The sequence below is a fragment of the Tenrec ecaudatus genome, chromosome 1 (genome assembly GCF_050624435.1).
Source record: "Tenrec ecaudatus isolate mTenEca1 chromosome 1, mTenEca1.hap1, whole genome shotgun sequence".
Lineage (NCBI taxonomy): Eukaryota > Metazoa > Chordata > Mammalia > Afrosoricida > Tenrecidae > Tenrec > Tenrec ecaudatus.
The window spans coordinates 27012909-27031112 of NC_134530.1; the positions used below are offsets into that span (position 1 = coordinate 27012909).

At 59.0% G+C, this 18204-nt stretch overlaps 1 protein-coding gene across 3 annotated transcripts in view; it reads left to right on the top strand.

The window, feature by feature from the left end:
• PRDM16 (PR/SET domain 16) overlaps positions 1 to 18204 on the top strand; it is a 379959-nt gene that overhangs the window by 350265 nt on the left and 11490 nt on the right. For 2 of the 3 annotated variants that reach the window (XM_075550278.1, XM_075550299.1), the window contains exons 7-12: positions 1452 to 1599; positions 2649 to 2802; positions 7572 to 8982; positions 11228 to 11315; positions 16714 to 16883; positions 17448 to 17525. In XM_075550278.1, coding sequence (XP_075406393.1) covers positions 1452 to 1599; positions 2649 to 2802; positions 7572 to 8982; positions 11228 to 11315; positions 16714 to 16883; positions 17448 to 17525 — 2049 coding nt within the window. The remainder of the gene's footprint in view (positions 1 to 1451; positions 1600 to 2648; positions 2803 to 7571; positions 8983 to 11227; positions 11316 to 16713; positions 16884 to 17447; positions 17526 to 18204) is intronic. The other variant, XM_075550289.1, reaches the window with a different exon arrangement.

Genomic DNA, 18204 nt, shown 5'->3' on the forward strand with positions numbered 1-18204 from the left:
CTCCATCCAAACAGGACCCTGGGACCCAAGGAGGGGCAGAGGTCAACCTCGTCCCTCAGCCCTACCCTCCCAGACAGGCCTGGGGCTTCAGGGACAGGTGGGATAAAGGCACCCCAGTCCTTGCCGCCTAACTGGAATTGGGCCACAGACACCAGGGGGTCTGAGCACGCTGGTCCCTGGTCTGTGAAAATCGACCCATCAGAACCAGTTCTGGGATGCAGCCCTGCCTGGGGACACTCTGTGGGTCTCTGGGTGGATGCAGCTGGCCCCTATGTAATTCCTCATGGACAGAGAGCATGAGGCATGTCTAGAACATGCCCACTGCTGCAGCACGTGTATGTGCCTCCCACCTCCACCCCCCAGGGACAGGGTTTCTCAGACAGCGGGGAGTGCAGGAACACCAAGGTGCCGGCCAGTCCTTACCTCTGCTGGTGGCGTGTGAAGTCTTGATAGCACAGGAGGGGTGTAGGGCTTGGGGTGGGGGATCTCCCATGGGAAGAGGTCCCCAGTTCTGGGGGCAAGGAGAAGCTGGGTCACTCAGTCCAGTGCTCTCAAGCCAGGAGGATGCCCTCTCCAGGGAAACTCCCCAGACAGCTTGGCAGCATTGGGCAGAAGGCCACGCAGCGTGGAGCCAGCCACATGCTCCCTGGGAACCTGTGCTGGCCGCGCCGGGCATCTCCCGGAGGCTGGAAACCCTCCCCAGCAGATGATGGCCACAAGCAGTGTGTGAGCAAATCCCTCCCGAGGCCCTCGCGGGGAGGCTGCTCTAGAGGGTCCATGTTTTCTTTAAATAAACACATAAATCACAATTAACAACAGGGAAAAGATACAATCTCCTGATGGTAAAGAACCCCGTGCCTCCGCTCTTAATGGATGGCTGGGCCCATAATTAACGGGCCGTGATGCAGTTCTCCGTGGCTCATGAAGATTAACGGTCATACCTGGGCCAGAAGGAGGTGCGGCCGACCCCAGGGAGGGTCTCATAGCCTCTGCTCAACCACAGAGGGCGCCCCTGAGCAGCCGGGGTCCCTGACCCCATGAAGGCTCAGTACAAACCCACCTTCAATTCTCCCACTCCTCCCACGGGTGTGGCAGAGTGGGGATGGTTCAGCTGGAGCGCACCCCTCCCAGACAACAGAAGGGTGTCCTGGCTCTCCTGTGGGTGACTGAAGCTCTGGACCCCTCTTTCCAGAAGCTCAAACTTAGCCTGGTGTGGGGGTGGTCCCAGCCAGTCTCTGGCTGCCTGGGATGGCCTGACCTCTGACCTGGGCTCAATCTTGGCATCACTTCCTGGGCCCCCACCCCCACCCCTCAATGCCCTGTCTGGAGAGGAGGGGCCAGGCAATGGCAGGCCTGCTCTGGTCCCCAGCAAGGAGTAGTGGGAGCCCCACGGGTGGGCCGCCGAGAAGAGCGGCCCACGGTGACCCCCCCCACGCCCTGTGCGCACGCAGTTTGGAGCAGCACATGATTGTCCACACGGAGGAGCGGGAGTACAAGTGTGACCAGTGTCCCAAGGCCTTCAACTGGAAATCCAACCTCATCCGCCACCAGATGTCCCATGACAGCGGGAAGCGCTTCGAATGTGAAAACTGCGTGAAGGTAAGAATGTGTGCGTGCATGCGTGTGCTCAGGGCCAGACAGGCCAGCGCACCCGCCTGCCTTGCCCACGCGGAGCCTCGGGCACAGACGGGTGAGTGTGTGCGCCTGCCCCCTTCCCACCCACACACGTCGCTCACGCATGGGGCCCTGGGCACAGGCGGGTGAACATACACACCTGCCTCATTCACACACCTGTGTGGCCTTGGGGGCAGATGAGTGGGCCTGCCTGCTTGTCCCGCTCACGCACACACCTGGCCTCCAGGCTGCAGACAGACCAGGGGCCCTGCCGCACTCCGTCTGCCCTGGGGTAGGTCAGCATGGCTTCAGCCGCCACGAAGGCCGTCAGGATCTTTATTTGCTGGAGAGGAAAGGGCACCTCAGAGTGAAGCCTGTGACACAGGACCGAGACAGGGACCTGGGCCCCAGCCTCACAGCCCAAGCCCTTGGCTCCATGTGCGTTGGCTGCAGTGCCTGTCTCGGGTCACCCAGCCATCAGTGCTTTCTTGGGACTCAGAAAGAAGGGGAAGTCGGGATCAGTGGTCACAGTCTCACCCTCAGAGAGGGAAGCCCTGGGGGCCCTGAGGCATGGCGGCGATGCATTGGGCTGCTGACCCCAGGGTCCACAGTTGGGAACTGACAGCGGCTCCCTGGGAGAAAGACAAGGCTTTCGACTCCCATGAAGACTTGTAGTCTAAGAAACTCACAGTGTTCTTCCACCTCGTCCTATCAGGTCTGTGAGTCAGACGGCAGGGGTTTTGAGGGGAGAAACCAGTGCCATTCCTGGCCCGTGCACCTGTGGGGCTCCCACCGTGGGTCTGTGGGGACTTGTGTTCGGTGCTGGGGAAGCCTAGGAAGAAAGGCCTGGCTGTTTCTGAAAAGCCAGTCCATGGAAACCTATGGTTGCACGGCTGTGTAGGCTGCAGCCCCGGCCAGCATCCTTCAGGAGCAGGGGGTGCTCAGGGGTCACAGCAGGGCCTGTCCCAGCAGGCTTTTGGCACGGGCAGGAGGTGGGGGGGTGCGATCATGCCTGATGGCACCTGTCTCCCCAGGTGTTCACGGACCCCAGCAACCTGCAGCGGCACATCCGCTCCCAGCACGTGGGCGCACGGGCGCACGCCTGCCCTGACTGCGGGAAGACCTTCGCCACGTCCTCAGGCCTCAAGCAGCACAAACACATCCACAGCACTGTCAAGCCCTTCATATGTAAGTCGTCCCCGCCGGCCTGCTCCCTCCGTCCCGTCGGCCCTGCTCTGATGGAGCACCACCCTCTGCCTTTCCCTTCCGTGCGCCTGGCCCTTGGCTCCACTCTGCAGTGGCAGGAAGCAGCTAGCAGGCAGGTGGGCCCAGTGTCCACAGCCCCTGTGCCTCTCCCCGCCACACCCCTGGATTCCAGGGTCACCCTCAATGCCTGCTGCAGTCAAGTGCTCAGCCCCACAGTGGGGCCCTGTAAATAAAGGTGTCCCTCCCTTGGGTGGGGGCAGAAGGAGGTGGTCAGCAGGCTCAGGGGGCATGGGCTTTGGGTAAAAGGATTCTTCAGAGAACAGAGGTGTGGGACCAGATGAAGGAGCTCAGGGCACGGCACAGTGATGCCAGCTTAGAGAGGTCAGGGACTTGGTGGTGTTTGTTCAAGGGGCCTGGGAACAGAGGTGTGGGGTTAAGGGGCTCAGGGGACTGGAAGGAAGCACAGAGTCGGCACCATGAGGTATCTGAGAAGGGGTTCAGGATGGGGGCCTGCAAGCCAGGGGCGGGTGTGCTTGGGGCTTGAGCAAGAAGGTGTCGGGGTCGGGTCACAGGGTGTGGAAGGCCCATGCTGTGGCCTGGGCCTGCCTCTCAGTGAGCCTGGGAGCCGCTGATGGTCCCTGCCTGCCACACCAGCGCCATCTCCATGTCATGGATGCAATGTGCTGACCCAGCGCTCCCCGCGCCTCTGCACACGGCACCCTTACCAAACCCACCGTGGTGTGGGGGCCAGTGGCCCCTCCAGTTGACAGAGAGGGAAACTGAGGCATCGGGACACCTATTGGCCAGGCCCTGGGGTCACAGTGCAGATCAGAGATCTAGCTCAAGGGCTGTGCACCTGCCCTGGGGTGGAGGCCTCAGCCCCTGGACCAGTAACATCCATGGGAAGAACTGGCTGGGGGAGGTGATCTTGGAGCTAGGGACTGGGGGTAGGGGGTCTTGCTGATATTGGTGCTCAGGACTCCAACACCAACCTACTGGATCCTCCAGATGGGGGACTGGACACCTACTCACTGGCCCCCACCATCATCATCTCGGGCACCAGTAGGGGTCCTCTCAGCAGGCTGCTCCAGGAAGGAGAGAGACAACCTCCCAACATGCCCAGCGTGGGAGGAGCATCCATCGATGTGTTAGGTCATAGCCCTCAGGTTTAATGCCAGCTTTGAGTCTAGAAAACGGTCCACAGGCTTAACGGCTATTGGCTTTATGGGCATGAAAATGAGCCTTTGGGAGGCTGTCGGATCCTGCTCATGATAAGCCCAGGAGCCACAGCACCCCCTCAGGCTCCACGGAGCAGCTCAGGAAACCCTGACAGGCAGAGGGAGGACTGGGACACCTGGGCCTAGGACCTGCCAGCACCAGTGCCCTCGTCTGGGTTTCTGGGTTGGCTCTTTGTCAAGGGGTGACGTTGATGAGGGGACCCCAGCCTGGGCTGTCTGTGTGCCTCTGCGAGCCTGGTTCAGGGCAACGCAGATTTTATAAACTAGCTTAGTGCATCTCCCAGGCACTGTGGGCTTGGGCAGGGAGCAGGCCTAAACAGACAGCAGGCAAACATGGGGAGCCCCCCCACACCACGCTGCAGTCTTCACAGGTGGCCATGGTCCCTCACCCCTGTGACTGTGTGTGGTTGCATGTGCGTGGATGTGTTGTGAGTGTGTGTGAGCATGGGGGTGTGTGTCTGTGTTGGGATGTGTCTGTGCACCCACTATAAAGTGAGGAGACTGCTGACCAGGAGCGCACCCCACCTCGAGCTGGGCCTCCTTCTGCCCTGGCAGGCCTCCTCAGCTTCCAGACCTCCGCTCCTCCTGTGGTGAGCCCAGTGTCCCTAAAGGCCATCTTAGGATGGAGTGTGAGAAGATTGTGGGACCCGAAGGGACCCAGAGCAGATGGCTAGCTCTGAGCTCAGGAGCTACGGAGATGCTGGCTGGGCCAGGGCGCAGCTAGAGTCCCTGAGTTAGCCACAGCCACGCTCCCCTGCCTGAAGCCCGTGGCCAAGGTATTTATAGACTCTCCCTGCGGAGCGGCCCTCGCGGTGAGCAGCCTCCCCAAAAGGGCAGATTTGATTAAATGAGGCAAAGTCCCTCTCCCCTCAGCCTTGAAAACTTCCCGCCACGCCAGACAGCCAGGAAGGCCGAGCGGCTAATATAAATAGATATTGTGATTAGAGAGCATGGTAATCGCAGAGAAAAGGCTCCCAGGCAGCCTAGCATGACACCGGCCGGCCGGGCACTGCGGAGAGCTCGGAACATGCTGGAATCATTGTTTCCACTAGGGCTGCGTGTAGGAGGCAAATTGCCCTGCAGAGAGACACACACACACACTGTTAGAGAGGGTGGGTGTACATGCATGTGCTCGTGTGAGTATGAGATGCGGGGGTGTGCATGTGCGTTGTATGTGGATATGTGTGAGTGGTTGAATTTTATGTGCTTCTGTGTGCCTATGTATTATGGAGCTCCTGTTGTGGGTGCTCCTGCACATGTGTATCCAGATGTGCCTGTATATGTGTGTGTTATGTGCATGTGTGCATTGTGTGTGTATTGTGTTGCCTTGTGGGCAAGTTTATGTATGTGCATGTGTGTGCGCATTGTGTGTGTTGTGTGCCTGGTGGATACATGCACCAGCGTAGGAGCGGCTGTGTATGTAAGAAGTATTGGTGAGTACATGTGCGTGTACCTGTCTGTGCATACATGCATTTTGTGTGTGTGTGTTCTGTGTGCATAGTAGATGCATGCACCAGCATAAGAGCAACTGTGAGAATATTGTTGAGTATGTATTATATGTGAACTATGTGTGCATTCTTAATTCTATATGTGTTGTGCATGTACTGTGTGTGCATGTGCTGAGTGCATGTGTACAGTGCGTGTATGTGTGGTGTGCATTATGTGCAGTGTGTGTATTCTGTGCATGCATGCATTGTGTGTTGTGCATATGCTGCATGTGAATGCATGTATTGTATTCATTGTGCATGTACTGTGTGCATACATGCATTGTGTGTGCTTTGAATGTGCTGTAGGTGTATGCATGTATTATGTTTGTGTTGAGTGCCTACTGTGTGTATGCCTGCATTGTGGGTATATTGTGCATGTGCTATGTGTACGTGCATGCACTGTGTGTTATGCATGTGCTGTGTGTGCATGTGCTGTGTACATGTATACATTGTGCATTATGCATGTACTGTGCATGTATACATGCCTTGTGTTTGCATTATGTGTGTACTGTGTGTATATATGCATTGTGTGTTGTGAATGTGCATTGGGTGTATGCATGTATTATGTTTGTGTTGTGTGCCTACTGTATGTATGCCTGCATTGTGGGTGTATTATGCATGTGCTATGTATTCGTGCATGCATTGTTTGTTGTGCATGTGTGCACTGTGTGCATGTGTGCATTTTGTGTGTTGTGTGTACTGTATGGGCATGCATATATTGTGCTTGCATTGTGCATGTACTTTGTGTATGCCTACTTTGTAGATGTGTTGTGAGTGTACTGTATGGGCATACATATATTGTGTTTGCGTTGTGCCTGTACCGTGTTCATATGTGAATTATGTGTGTGTCGTGCATTGCTGTGTATGCATTTATGCATTGTGCGTTATGTGTACATGCATGTACTGTGTTTGTGCTGTGTGTACTGTGTGCATGTGTGCACACTGTGTGTGCTGTGAGTGTGTGATGTGTGCCTGTATTTTGTGTGTGGTGTGTGTGTGCTGTTCGCGCATGCATGCACTATGTGTGCGCAGTACATGTGTTGTATGTCCTCTTCACTTACCAGAGCCAAGACCTCCTAAGAACCCTGGAGTGTTCACTCTCCAGGGCCCCTCCTGAGGCTGCCCGCATGCAGAATAGGACTCACAAGCCTGGGGCAAAGAAGGAAGGGCTGTCTGGAACCTCTAGAAGCAAGATCTAGTGGGAGGTGATAGTCGTCTACCCCCCCCACACACACACACACACTGGAGCAGCTGTGACTGACAGGGATGGACGTAGGGGGCATCCTGGGGTAAGAGGCCTTGAGTGGACTGCATGAAGCTGTGGAGCCTGCACTAGGGGGAAGGGTTTGCCATCTTGAAGGACCTTAGGAGCGCTCCCCCAGGCTCAGCAGCCCCCTGAGGAGTAGGGCACAGCCCTCCACAGCCCTACCCTTCAGTGAGAGGCCCATCATCCAGCAGAATTGAGCCATCTCTCCTGGGCAGCCCATGTTGCTGAGGGAAAGGCAGAAAGAGGGTGCTTGTTAATCCTACCGGGACCCCCGGGCCCTGTGACCCATCCACTCGATGGTCAGAGAGACAGCCATGCCAGTGTAAGTCTGTGGTGCTCCACCAAGGGCAGCCCCAGGGAGCGAGGCACACATGTGCACACACACACAGGCATGCAGGGCCCTCACACCTGCACCTACACACGCACATCTGTGTACCCACACCTAGGCATACTCATGTGTGCATGCACACGTGGGCACACACCTTTCATGGATTGATGTGCACGCATGATGCATCTGCACGTGCACACGTACATGCATGCCCACTCATGTATATGCATGCATGCCCACACCTGCACAACTCACATGCACATGTACACAGTGCACACGCATGCATGTACACACGTGCATACACGCACATGCACACATATGCACATCCACAGTATGCTGCCACACACACATCTTCACACACATACACACCGACCTGGGGTTTCCTGGTAATTTCATATTGTGTTTGTTGTTGCTTTCTGCTGATGTTTTAGGTGAGGTCTGCCACAAGTCCTACACGCAGTTCTCCAACCTGTGCCGGCACAAGCGCATGCACGCGGACTGCCGCACGCAGATCAAGTGCAAGGACTGCGGGCAGATGTTCAGTACTACCTCCTCCCTCAACAAGCACCGGCGCTTCTGCGAGGGCAAGAACCATTACGTGCCCGGCAGCATCTTTGCACCCGGCCTGCCCCTCACCCCCAGCCCCATGCTGGACAAGGCGAAGCCTGCCCCCACCCTTAACCACACCAGCCTGGGCTTCGGCGAATATTTCCCCTCCCGGCCGCACCCCGGCGGGCTGCCCTTCTCAGCGGCACCCCCAGCCTTTCCCGCACTCGCGCCCGGCTTCCCCGGCATCTTCCCGCCTTCCCTGTACCCCCGGCCACCTTTGCTACCTCCCACGCCCCTGCTCAAGAGCCCCCTCAACCACACCCAGGACGCCAAACTCCCCAGCCCCCTGGGGAACCCCGCACTGCCCCTGGTCTCTGCCGTGGGCAACACCGGCCAGGGCACCGCGGCGGCTCCGGGGGTGGATGAGAAGTTTGAGGGCGTCCTTGAGGAGGCGTACGTGGAGAAGCTGAAGGCCAGGCACAGTGATGTGTCCGACGGCAGCGACTTTGAGGACATTAACACCACCACGGGCACCGACCTGGACACCACCACAGGGACCGGCTCGGACCTGGACAGTGACGTGGACAGTGACCGCGACAGGGCCAAAGACAAGAGCAAGGCAGCTGAGGGCAAGCCCGAGTTCGGGGGCGGCCCTGCGCCCCCCGGGGCCCCGCACGGCGTGGGCGAGGTGCCCGTCTTCTACTCCCAGCACGCCTGCTTCCCGCCGCCGGAGGAGCAGCTGCTGAGTGCATCGGGCGCCGCGGGCGACTCCATCAAGGCCATTGCCTCCATCGCCGAGAAGTACTTTGGGCCGGGCTTCATGGGCATGCAGGAGAAGAAGCTGGGCTCTCTGCCTTATCACTCCATGTTCCCTTTCCAGTTCCTGCCCAACTTCCCCCACTCCCTGTACCCCTTCACGGACCGCACCCTCGCCCACAACCTGCTGGTCAAGGCCGAGCCCAAGTCACCTCGGGACACCCTCAAGACCGGAGGCCCCAGCACCGAGTGCCCCTTTGACCTCACCACCAAGCCCAAAGAGGTGAAGCCTGTGCTGCCAATGCCCAAGCTCCCAGCCGCCCCCGCGTCTGGGGAGGAGCAGCCCCTGGACCTGAGCATTGGCAGCCGCGCCCGGGCCAGCCAGAACGGAGGGGGCCGGGAGCCCCGCAAGAACCACGTCTACGGAGAGCGCAAGCTGGCCGAGGGGCTGCCCAAGGCGTCCCCCGCGCCACTGCCCCAACAGCCCTCCCTGCACTACGCCAAGCCCTCGCCCTTCTTCATGGACCCCATCTACAGGTACCAACCTGCCCGCCCCCGCGGTCCTGGGCCCCCTTCCCCACTCGGCCCCAGCCCGCACCCTGTGCCCAGCCTTCTGCCACCACCCTGCTCCTTCCCAACCTCCCACGGCCCATTTCCTTTAGGCTGCACCCTCCCCAACCCCCCACCCCCAGCCCTGGAGTCCAGGCAGGGCTTTCTCCAAGCCTGGGAATCCTGAAGGAGCTGGGCCAGTGTACCCTTGAGCTACTCTCCCTGTCATGCCAGCAGCTCGGCCTGGTTGCGGGCAGGGGGCAGGGAATCTGCCCCCAGAGCAGGAGTCTCCACACCTGCCTGGCCACATGAGGGCAGGACCCAGACACTGAGCTGGGCTGGGGCCGGGCAGCAGGGAGCACAGAGCACGGCGGAGGTGAGGCGGAATGGATGGCAGCACAGGACATCAGCCACAGCACAGGGGGGGCACCTGGGACACACGCACCTGTGACACATGCTAGGAGTGCAGGCCTCCAAGAGGAAGCCAGGGGAGGAGGGGCCACCCCTCACCTGCTGCGTCCAGGAGAAGCAAGCATCCAGGCTAGGGGCCCTGAGGGTGGAGTGGGTTGCCCCTTCAGCTGTAAATGGCAAGGCCGGCAGTTTGAGCCCACCAGCCACCCCTCCGGAGAAAGGTGAGCCTGGCAGCACCTGGAAAGATGCACAAACTTGGGGACCTTCAGGGTCAGCTCCCCTCTGCGCTGTAGGGTCCAGCCACAGGGCATCAGCTGCCCCTTCTTAGCCGTGAACACACCGTGTCCCACCCACAGGCTCACACCAGTGAGTTCATGTGAGATGCCACCCAAATGGTTCTGACCGATGGCCACCATATGCCCAGCAGAGTGAGCTGTTCGATGGTCGCCCTGGCAATTCCCCTGGCCCTCCCCTGGGGCAAAGCTGAGGGCCTCATACAGCATTGCTCTCCTTGATCAGTGGCACGTCCAAAAAGGCCACTGAGGGGATGTCTCACCATCCCCACTTCCAAGGAGCCTTCTGGCTGTCCTTCCTGCCGGCAGGCTGGTTCTGGCAGCTCGAGGTCTGCTCGCTGCTCTCTGACGATGCTGCGGGCCAAAGACGTGGTTCTTCTCCAGCTTTCGAGCGCAGAGGTGTCATTAGGTGCCATCGAGGCAGCCCTGACCCACCTCGAACCTCCGGTCGCACCACAGCAAGCCAAGGAGCACAGCCGGCCCCGCGTCCACCTCACAACCAGTCACGCTCGTCAGAAATCCGGGCCACCATCATCCTGACCGTGACACCATGGCTTCGTGACCCTGGTGCAGCAGATTTCTGCCTCCCTTGGCCTCTGGCCCGTGGCTTCCCCGGGCATCGTGAGAAGACCCGAGTAACATGAAGCCACCCTTGACCGTCTGGGTCGTCTGCTTTTATCACCCTGTTACCCGCTGGTCCAGCTGTGAGGGCTTCCGTTTCCTTCATCCCATCCTGAAGGCCCAGGTCTTTGACCCTCAGCAGCAAGTGCACTGTGCCCTCGGCGTGCCGCAAGTGGTTGATGAGTCTTCCTCCAATCCCAATGCTGCATTCTGCCTCCCGGAGTCCTGTTTCTGGGAAGATTCCCTGGGCAGACAGACTGAAGGAGTGTGCTGTACAGAGATGACCCGGATACCCACCTGGCCTGATTTTAAGCCCTGTCAGAGCCTGTCCCCAGGCTGTATGTCCCGCAGGGGCCCTGGAACTGCCACCCAGGGTCACTAGGAAAACCCCGCTGGCTGTGTCTTTGGAAGCATGCTATCTGCGAGCACTTGAGATAGAGGCTGAGGCAGCACCAATGAGGATGGCTGTGCACCCGTCCGGTCTGCCTCCCGCTGACGTGGGGGGCAAACGGGGCCACCAGGGCCTGGGGGAGCACTTTGAGGAAACTAGAGTCTCCCAGAGCTCTGAAGCCAGGTGACACCGGAGGGCACCCAGTCAAGCTCCCAAAGCATCATGCAGCCCCTGGGGGTGTTCTAGGGACATACAGTCTGATGGGACTTGAAGGGGATCCAGAGACACAAGGGCCAGCGTGAGAGTGTTCCAGGAGCGGGGGTGCAGGTTGGAGCGCACGCCTAGGTTCACGGGGTGGCCATGGTGGCCCCCAGGCCCAGCAGAGGCATCAGGAGGGAGGCCGAGTCCTGGAAAGCAAGACAGCCCCGGTGGGTGCAGACTGCAGGGGTGGCGAGCTCTCCCTGCTCAGCACGGGGGCAGCTCCGTAGGGTGCGTAACCCTCTGTGTTGCCGTCCAGCAGGGTAGAAAAGCGGAAGGTGACCGACCCCGTGGGTGTCCTCAAGGAGAAGTACCTGCGGCCATCCCCACTGCTGTTCCACCCCCAGGTAACGAGGGGCCAGGCAGGGGCGGGGAGGGTGGCCACATCTCTCCCCTTGTGCTGCCCTGACAGCCGATGCCACCGGGAGCTGGTTTAGAAGCAGGTAAGCACCTTCCTCGGGGCTCCAGAGCCCAGGAACCGGTGCTCAGCCTGTGGTCCCAGGGAAGAAGCCTCTCCGGTCCACCTCTGCTTCTCTCACTAACGGCCCCTGAGCCCATGCTGACACATGGGACCTGCCGGTTCCAAAGGCTTTACAGGAGCAGAGAGCTTCATCTTTCCCCCCAAGAGCATGTGCTATTTAGTCCAGGTAGACTAGAGAAACAAATTCATAGACACTCATATGTGTGTAAGAGCAGTTGAACATTGAGAGAACACCCCAGCCCAGTCCAGATCAAGTCCGTAAATCTGATATTAGCCCATGTGTCTTATATCGATCTATAAAATCCTCTTCAGACCCACAGAACACAAGCAATGACACCGAATGCAGGAAGATCACAGGCCAGTGGGTAGGGAGTCTTGTGGATCCAGTGGCACTGTAAGCATCTCAGCTCTGGCAGGGGTCTCCATGTGGCTCCATCAGCGTAGCTCCATGTCAACAGAGAAGGTCTCACAGGGAGAGCGTGTATCTGGCCTCCAGTGAGCTATTCATCTCCTTCGCACCTCCAAATGAGGTCATCAAGCTGTGATCTGATTGACAGGCTAAACTCCACCCCTTCATTCTTAATAGTCTCAAGTTAGCACCAGATGATGTCACCGCCACAGAGCTTGAGGCACAGCTCACTCGGCCATATCTCCTGTCTCTGAGCTTCTAGTAGCTGGTGGTCCTCAGCATCCCTGGGCTTGTAGGTGCCTCTACCACTGACACCTGCTGGCGTCTGCCTTGCTGCTGAGTCGGCCGAGTCTCTCCTTCTCCTTCCACTGCTCCACCGCGATAAGATCTAGGACCCACCCTACTCTGACCTGGCCTCATTAACAGAGCCAAGTCAACCCGGTTCCAACACAAACGTTGGTGGGGGCACATTCAGCCCATAAACAGTGACCCTGCAGGTCCTTACCCAACCAGACCAGACCAGGCTGCCCCAGGCCATGCAAGAAGCTAGGCTCCAGAGGTCAGGGCCCCCATGTCTCTGCCCACTAAGGCTGAAGGCACCCTGAGGCAGGCCTGAGATGGGCGGCCCTAAACACCTGAGTCCAGAGGCAGAGGGGCATGTTCTTCACTGACTCCAGGAGCCGTGGGGGTGTTGATGGGGGTGTTGATGGGGACTTGGGTAACAGTCCCGATTTTTAACAATTTTTCTGCGGCATTTTTTTAAAGTCCCAATTTTTGGAAAGAATGCACGACAAGCTAGGGTGCACGTTTTCGGCTGCCATGTGGCTATTTTGCCAGGATATGAGTTTGATCAATGGTGTCCCGCTGGTGTCCTGCTTTACCAATGTTAAAATTGGGTCACCTTAGACTTGGGACAGGGAGGAGCAGGGCCTGGGAGGTCTGTAGAAGCCAGCCCCCGGCCCAGCCCAGCCCAGTTTTCAGTGTGCACTGTGGCCAGAGCCCCCAAAACAGGCCTGGCAGCAGAGGAACTGTAGCCCAGTTTCACTCCTTACAATTCATTTCATGTAAATGAAAGAAGCCTGAGGGGCGGGAGGGAGAGCCTGTCCACTCCCTCCAGGTGTGTTCCCTCCAGCCAGAGCCCTGCGTGCGCCCGAGGCCAGCCCCTCCCCTGCACTTGGGGACAAACCAGCTAAGGGTGTCCACCAGAGACTACGTGTGGCCTGCCCAGGGTCCGGTAGGGCAGAAAGGAGGCCGAGCAGGTGAACTCGGTTCCTGGCAACACGGGGCCCATGACAAGGATCTGGCCCAGGCTCAGCTCTCTGCACTGGAGCAGGTGGGGACAGGCACCGTCCATCAGGGGAAATCACCGCACTGTTAGACCTGTCGGTGCGGCCAGGCACCCTGTATGTCAGCACACCGTGTGCAGAGCGTGAGGGGTGGATGAGAGGAGGGCCACCCCCCAGGGAGCCTTGTGTTCTGGGGGCCAGTGAGGGAGGGGTTAGGGGAGGGTGAGAGCAAGCAGAGGAAGTGGGGTTGGGTGCGTGGGGTGGCAGGGCACCAGGAGGTTGGAGGGAGCAGGAGCAGGGCCAGAGGGGCTGGCACAGAGCCTGACATAGCCCTGGACGGTGCCAATGGTGGACACTAATGGAAAGGCTAGGAGTTTTAATCTACCCAAAGGTGGGTGGAAGAAAGGCCTGGCAAACTGCTCCTGCACACTCAGCCCCCGGAAGCCTGCAGAGCACAGTTCAGCCCGGACAGGCAGAGGCTGTGCAGCCCCAGTGGGGGAAGGAGGGGGGTGTACCCAAAAAGGAAGGGGGTGAGGGAGAGAGTCTTTGGATCAGGGGCCCAGAAGCACAGGAGAAGTGACTGGGGGGCATGTGGACATCAAGGCAGGGAGAAGCCCTGTGGGGGGAGGGGGCGGGGGGGGGGACAGGATGAAGGAGCCTTGGGAAGATCTGAGTGAAAACACCAGAAGATAAGGGGGGGCTGTGTGATGGGGGGGAGCAGGAGGACAAGGAGGTAGAACAGGATAAAAGCGGGAGGGACACACACACACACACACACACACACACACACAGCCCATTCCCCATGGGAGGAGGGACCCCAGGCAGGGGGTCGGATGGAGGCGATAACTGGCGTAGTATAGAAAACAACAGCTCGGAACCTCCCTATGCCTACCTGTCCCAACCCTCCTCTGGGAGTCACTGGCCGCTGCCCACCACCCCCACCTACCCAGGAGCTCCAGCGCTTAATGGGCCTGCAGAGGGAACATTGTTCTCCTTCCTGGTGTCCCTGCGGCGGACAGACACCCACTGCTGTGAACCTCGCACTCAGCCTGGTTCACAGCTAAACTTAGCGCTGGCCATTGTCTGGTTGTGCCGAGGGCCCCTCGAAGAACTTCCCCCGATTTTCCCCGGGCAGGCCGGGGAGGCCTCACATCCTGCGTTTGTGCAAAGGAGAATGGCTGCGATAGGGGCCAGCAAGGCCCGTCCCCGGTGGGCAGGCCTGTGGGACCGGCCGCCCATTGTCCCTCCTGGCCCCTGGCCCAGAGCCATGCCCATACTACATGGGGCCTGGCTCAGCCACAAAGCACTAGGGCTGACCCTACGGGGACACTAACCTTCCAGGAGGCAAGGCGCAGAGCCCTTTGCTCCAGGGTGCCCCAGAACACTTTGGGGTGCAGCCTGGTGCCCTGACCCTGGCTCAGTCCCTCCTCCTCCAGGGGTCCTAAGGAGCCTCAGGGTGAGGGGGATGTGACAGGTGTGCAAGGCTGGGACTTCTCAGGAAGGGTCCGCTGTGCTTGGGAATTGAGACCCACTCTGGGCCCATCCCCAAGTCATGGGGGGATGATGAGGGGCTGGCACACAGCTGTGGGCACAAATGGCTTCTGTCTGTTCAGCAGTCAGGCTGGGTGGGCAGCGTTGGTGACAAGCATGGGGCATCCCCAGAGTGATGATGTGAAATCAAGGGCTGGGGGGGTCAGAGGAAGTCTGAAGATGACATCCACTGAAGGACTCCTTCTGTCTGTCTGTCTGTCTGTCTTCCACAGACCTAACGCAGTTATCCCTTAACACCCAACGTCATCAAGTTGGTTCCAACTCATAACGACCCTGTAGCGCTGCCCCTGTGGGTTTCTGAACCTGTAACTCTTTATGGGAGTAGAAAGCTTCATCTTTCTCCCCAGGAGCAGCTGGTGGTTTCGAACTGCTGAACTTGTGGTTCGCAGCCCAATGCATAACCCACTATGCTGTGATAAAGTCTTCCGCTGTCAGTGGACTTCTGTTTAAGCCCTACCTCCCTAGGCCACCCCAGGTGACTAGCCATGTCCACTTTCCATGGTGAACTCAGGCCATCTCCGTCCCTCTGGCCTGGCTTACTCCACACACCAGTGTGTGTCCACTGGGTGTCCACTTGGTAGCATGGACCAGCAGATTGTTCCTTGCTGAGAGTGAGAAACAGTTGATTGTGTTCCCCCTTCTGGCTGCCTGTCTGTCTGTCTCTGGCCACTGGGTTAGTTCCACCTTTGGGCTGTGATGAGTCTATTGTAGTCCATCAGTTACTCCCTAAATGTCCCCAGCACTGGAGCGATTGTGCCCCTGCTAGAACGGATCAAAGCCCCCCTCCCCCAAGCACTCCCTCCTTTCTGGGCCTGCTCCCCACATCAGGGCCTCTGATTATGAACCTGGAGAAGAAACCCCTTCCCCCAAGTTTAATCCAGGTACCTCTATGAGGGCTGAGTGATGGGAACCCCCTGAGATGCCCGAGCCCCCCACCTCCAGCCCCACTCCTGCTTGCAATAAAGATGTTTCCCTTCCTGCCGGCCCAGCCCCCTAAGGCCCCCCCACACACAGTGTTCAGACCCAGGGCAGCCACTCTTGTGGGGCTTGACTTTCTGTTTGACAAGAGGAGGGGCGCTCTGCAGAGCAGGGCGGTGACACCCACCCGATTCCTCAAGTCCATCCCCTTCTGCTGTCACCACAACCTGACACCTCCGGACTTGGTGAGACACAGTCTGAGGCACCTGGTCAGTCTGACAAGGCTGTTGCATTCCCTGTAGCACTCTCCCCGGTTGAAGGCGCCCCGGCGGTAGAGAGGCTATGCATTGAGCTGCGCTCTTCAAAGTCAGCAGTTCAGAACCACCAGCCGCTCCATGGGTGAACGACGAGGCTTTCAGTTCCCACAGAGAGTTAGGATCTTTGAAACTCACAGGAGGAGTTCCACCCTGTCCTGTAGGGTTGCTCTGAGGCGGAATCAACTTGCTGAAGAGTATTGAGAGGGGTCTCCGTGTGGTTATGGTGTGTTGTTGCCACTAGGAGGCAGTGATAAACGGAGATGCCGTTTCAAACCTATTGCCAGGAGTTGATCGCAATTCTGGAACAGATATCCTGATGGCTCAAGACTTGAGGAAGATGGGGAGGGGGGGGGGAATCCAAATTAAAATCTCCAGTATCCCTCAACATAGCCAGCCAGGAAAGCTGGCCAGGGCACGGGGGTCCAGAGGGTGTTCGCTTGGGTCAGAATAAGGGCCATAGCCATCAGGATGCACCCCTGGGTCCCAACAAACCCATGCAGTAGGAGAGGCTGCCGAGGGTCAGGTCAGACCAGACCCCACAACACGCTTGACCCTAGACTCTGGGGCATTGCAGGTAGGGGTCAGCTGGACAGGCCTCACGAAAGACTGTAGCCCAGTGACCGGGAGACTTCCAGGCGGCCAGTGGTTCCACTGGCTGCCAGAGGACTGGCATGGCTTGCTCATCCCAGCCCATGCTCCTGCTGTGAGGGCCATAAAGGACCCCGGGGACAGTCTGGGTCCTCAAAGCCAAGTGGCAGCTTCTGCTCTCTCTCCGACCCACAGATGTCAGCCATCGAGACCATGACGGAGAAGCTGGAGAGCTTCGCAGCCCTGAAGGCCGACTCCGGCAGCTCCCTGCAGCCCCTGCCTCACCACCCCTTCAACTTCCGGTCCCCGCCCCCCACGCTCTCCGACCCCATCCTCCGGAAGGGCAAGGAGCGGTACACATGCAGGTGAGGCTTGGGCTCAGCCCAGGGGGCTATAGGGGGGGCGGGTCCCCACCTGCATGTTCTAGAAAAACTCACGGTTAACAGCCAGGGAGAACCCGGGCAAGGGCGCAGGGCTCGTTAAGAGCTCTTAGGTCCCTGCTCATCTGCCAGAGGTTGGGACCCCTGGGACACTCCGGGCCTCATTTGCTGGAAGCCCAAGCAAGGCAGTCTTGACCACATAGCAGACTCCTGGGGGAGGGGGGTGGCTTTGGAGGTGGCTGGTCAGTAGTTAATGCATGCTCACCCTTCGGAGATACACCTCCTGCCCCCCACCAGCTGGTCTCAATGGCTCCAGCCCCCCTTGGGCTGAGGGTCTGCGGAGGAGCATGCTCCCCGTGCCTGGGCAGATGGCCTGGCTCTTCCTGGGGCATGTGCTCTGGGGGTATATATACCCCGGCAGCTCTGTGGGGCTCAGCAGGGCATGGAATCTGCAGGGGCAGCAGGCAGGACAACCATGTACAGGTGCAACAGCTCGGGCACTGGCCGTGTTGGGGAGACATCAGTGTTCCCCTCACCCTCCATCCCCAGGTACTGTGGCAAGATCTTCCCCCGATCAGCGAACCTCACACGGCACCTGCGGACGCATACCGGGGAGCAACCATACAGGTAGGAGGCACAGCCTGTCCCCCGAGACACCCTGCTGGGAACAGGGACTGTGAGGGGGGCTCTCAATGCCCCCTGGGGACTATTGGTTCTCTGGACCTCTGTCCCACCCGGCACTGGTATGTTTCCAGAGGAGGAAGGGGATGCCCAGAAACGTCCAGAATGTTCGCCCAGGAGGATGCCCTAGAATAGCTGGGGTGTGAGTGGGGGCAGGTTGACCTAACTGGAGTCAGGCCCTCCACTCTGGGACAGTCTGTGAGAAAACCTCAGCTTACCGCCCCCTCTGCCACCATCGCTACCCCCACCACCTCAACCACCACCACTACCACAACCACCACCACCTCCACCACCACTACCTCAATCTCGACCACCACCACCTCCACTATCAACACACACACACAGCCTTCATTGGGGGACCCATGCAGCTGCCCACCTACCTCTCAGGTCACACTGAGAAAGGTACCCTGTCCGGGGATTGGTGGGTGGAAGAGGGGGCACTGCATGTTTTCTCCAGGTACCCCGAGGTCCCTGGCTGGCAGAGAGGTGGTCACTCTTGGGTCCTCAGTCCCCTGGCATAAGCAGCCAGCCCCATCTGCATCACTGTCTGCAAAGTGTGTGCACCCCGCCCCCAATCTGTGTACACAGTGCAGAGCAGGCCTCGGCAGACCATGTCAACGCACAG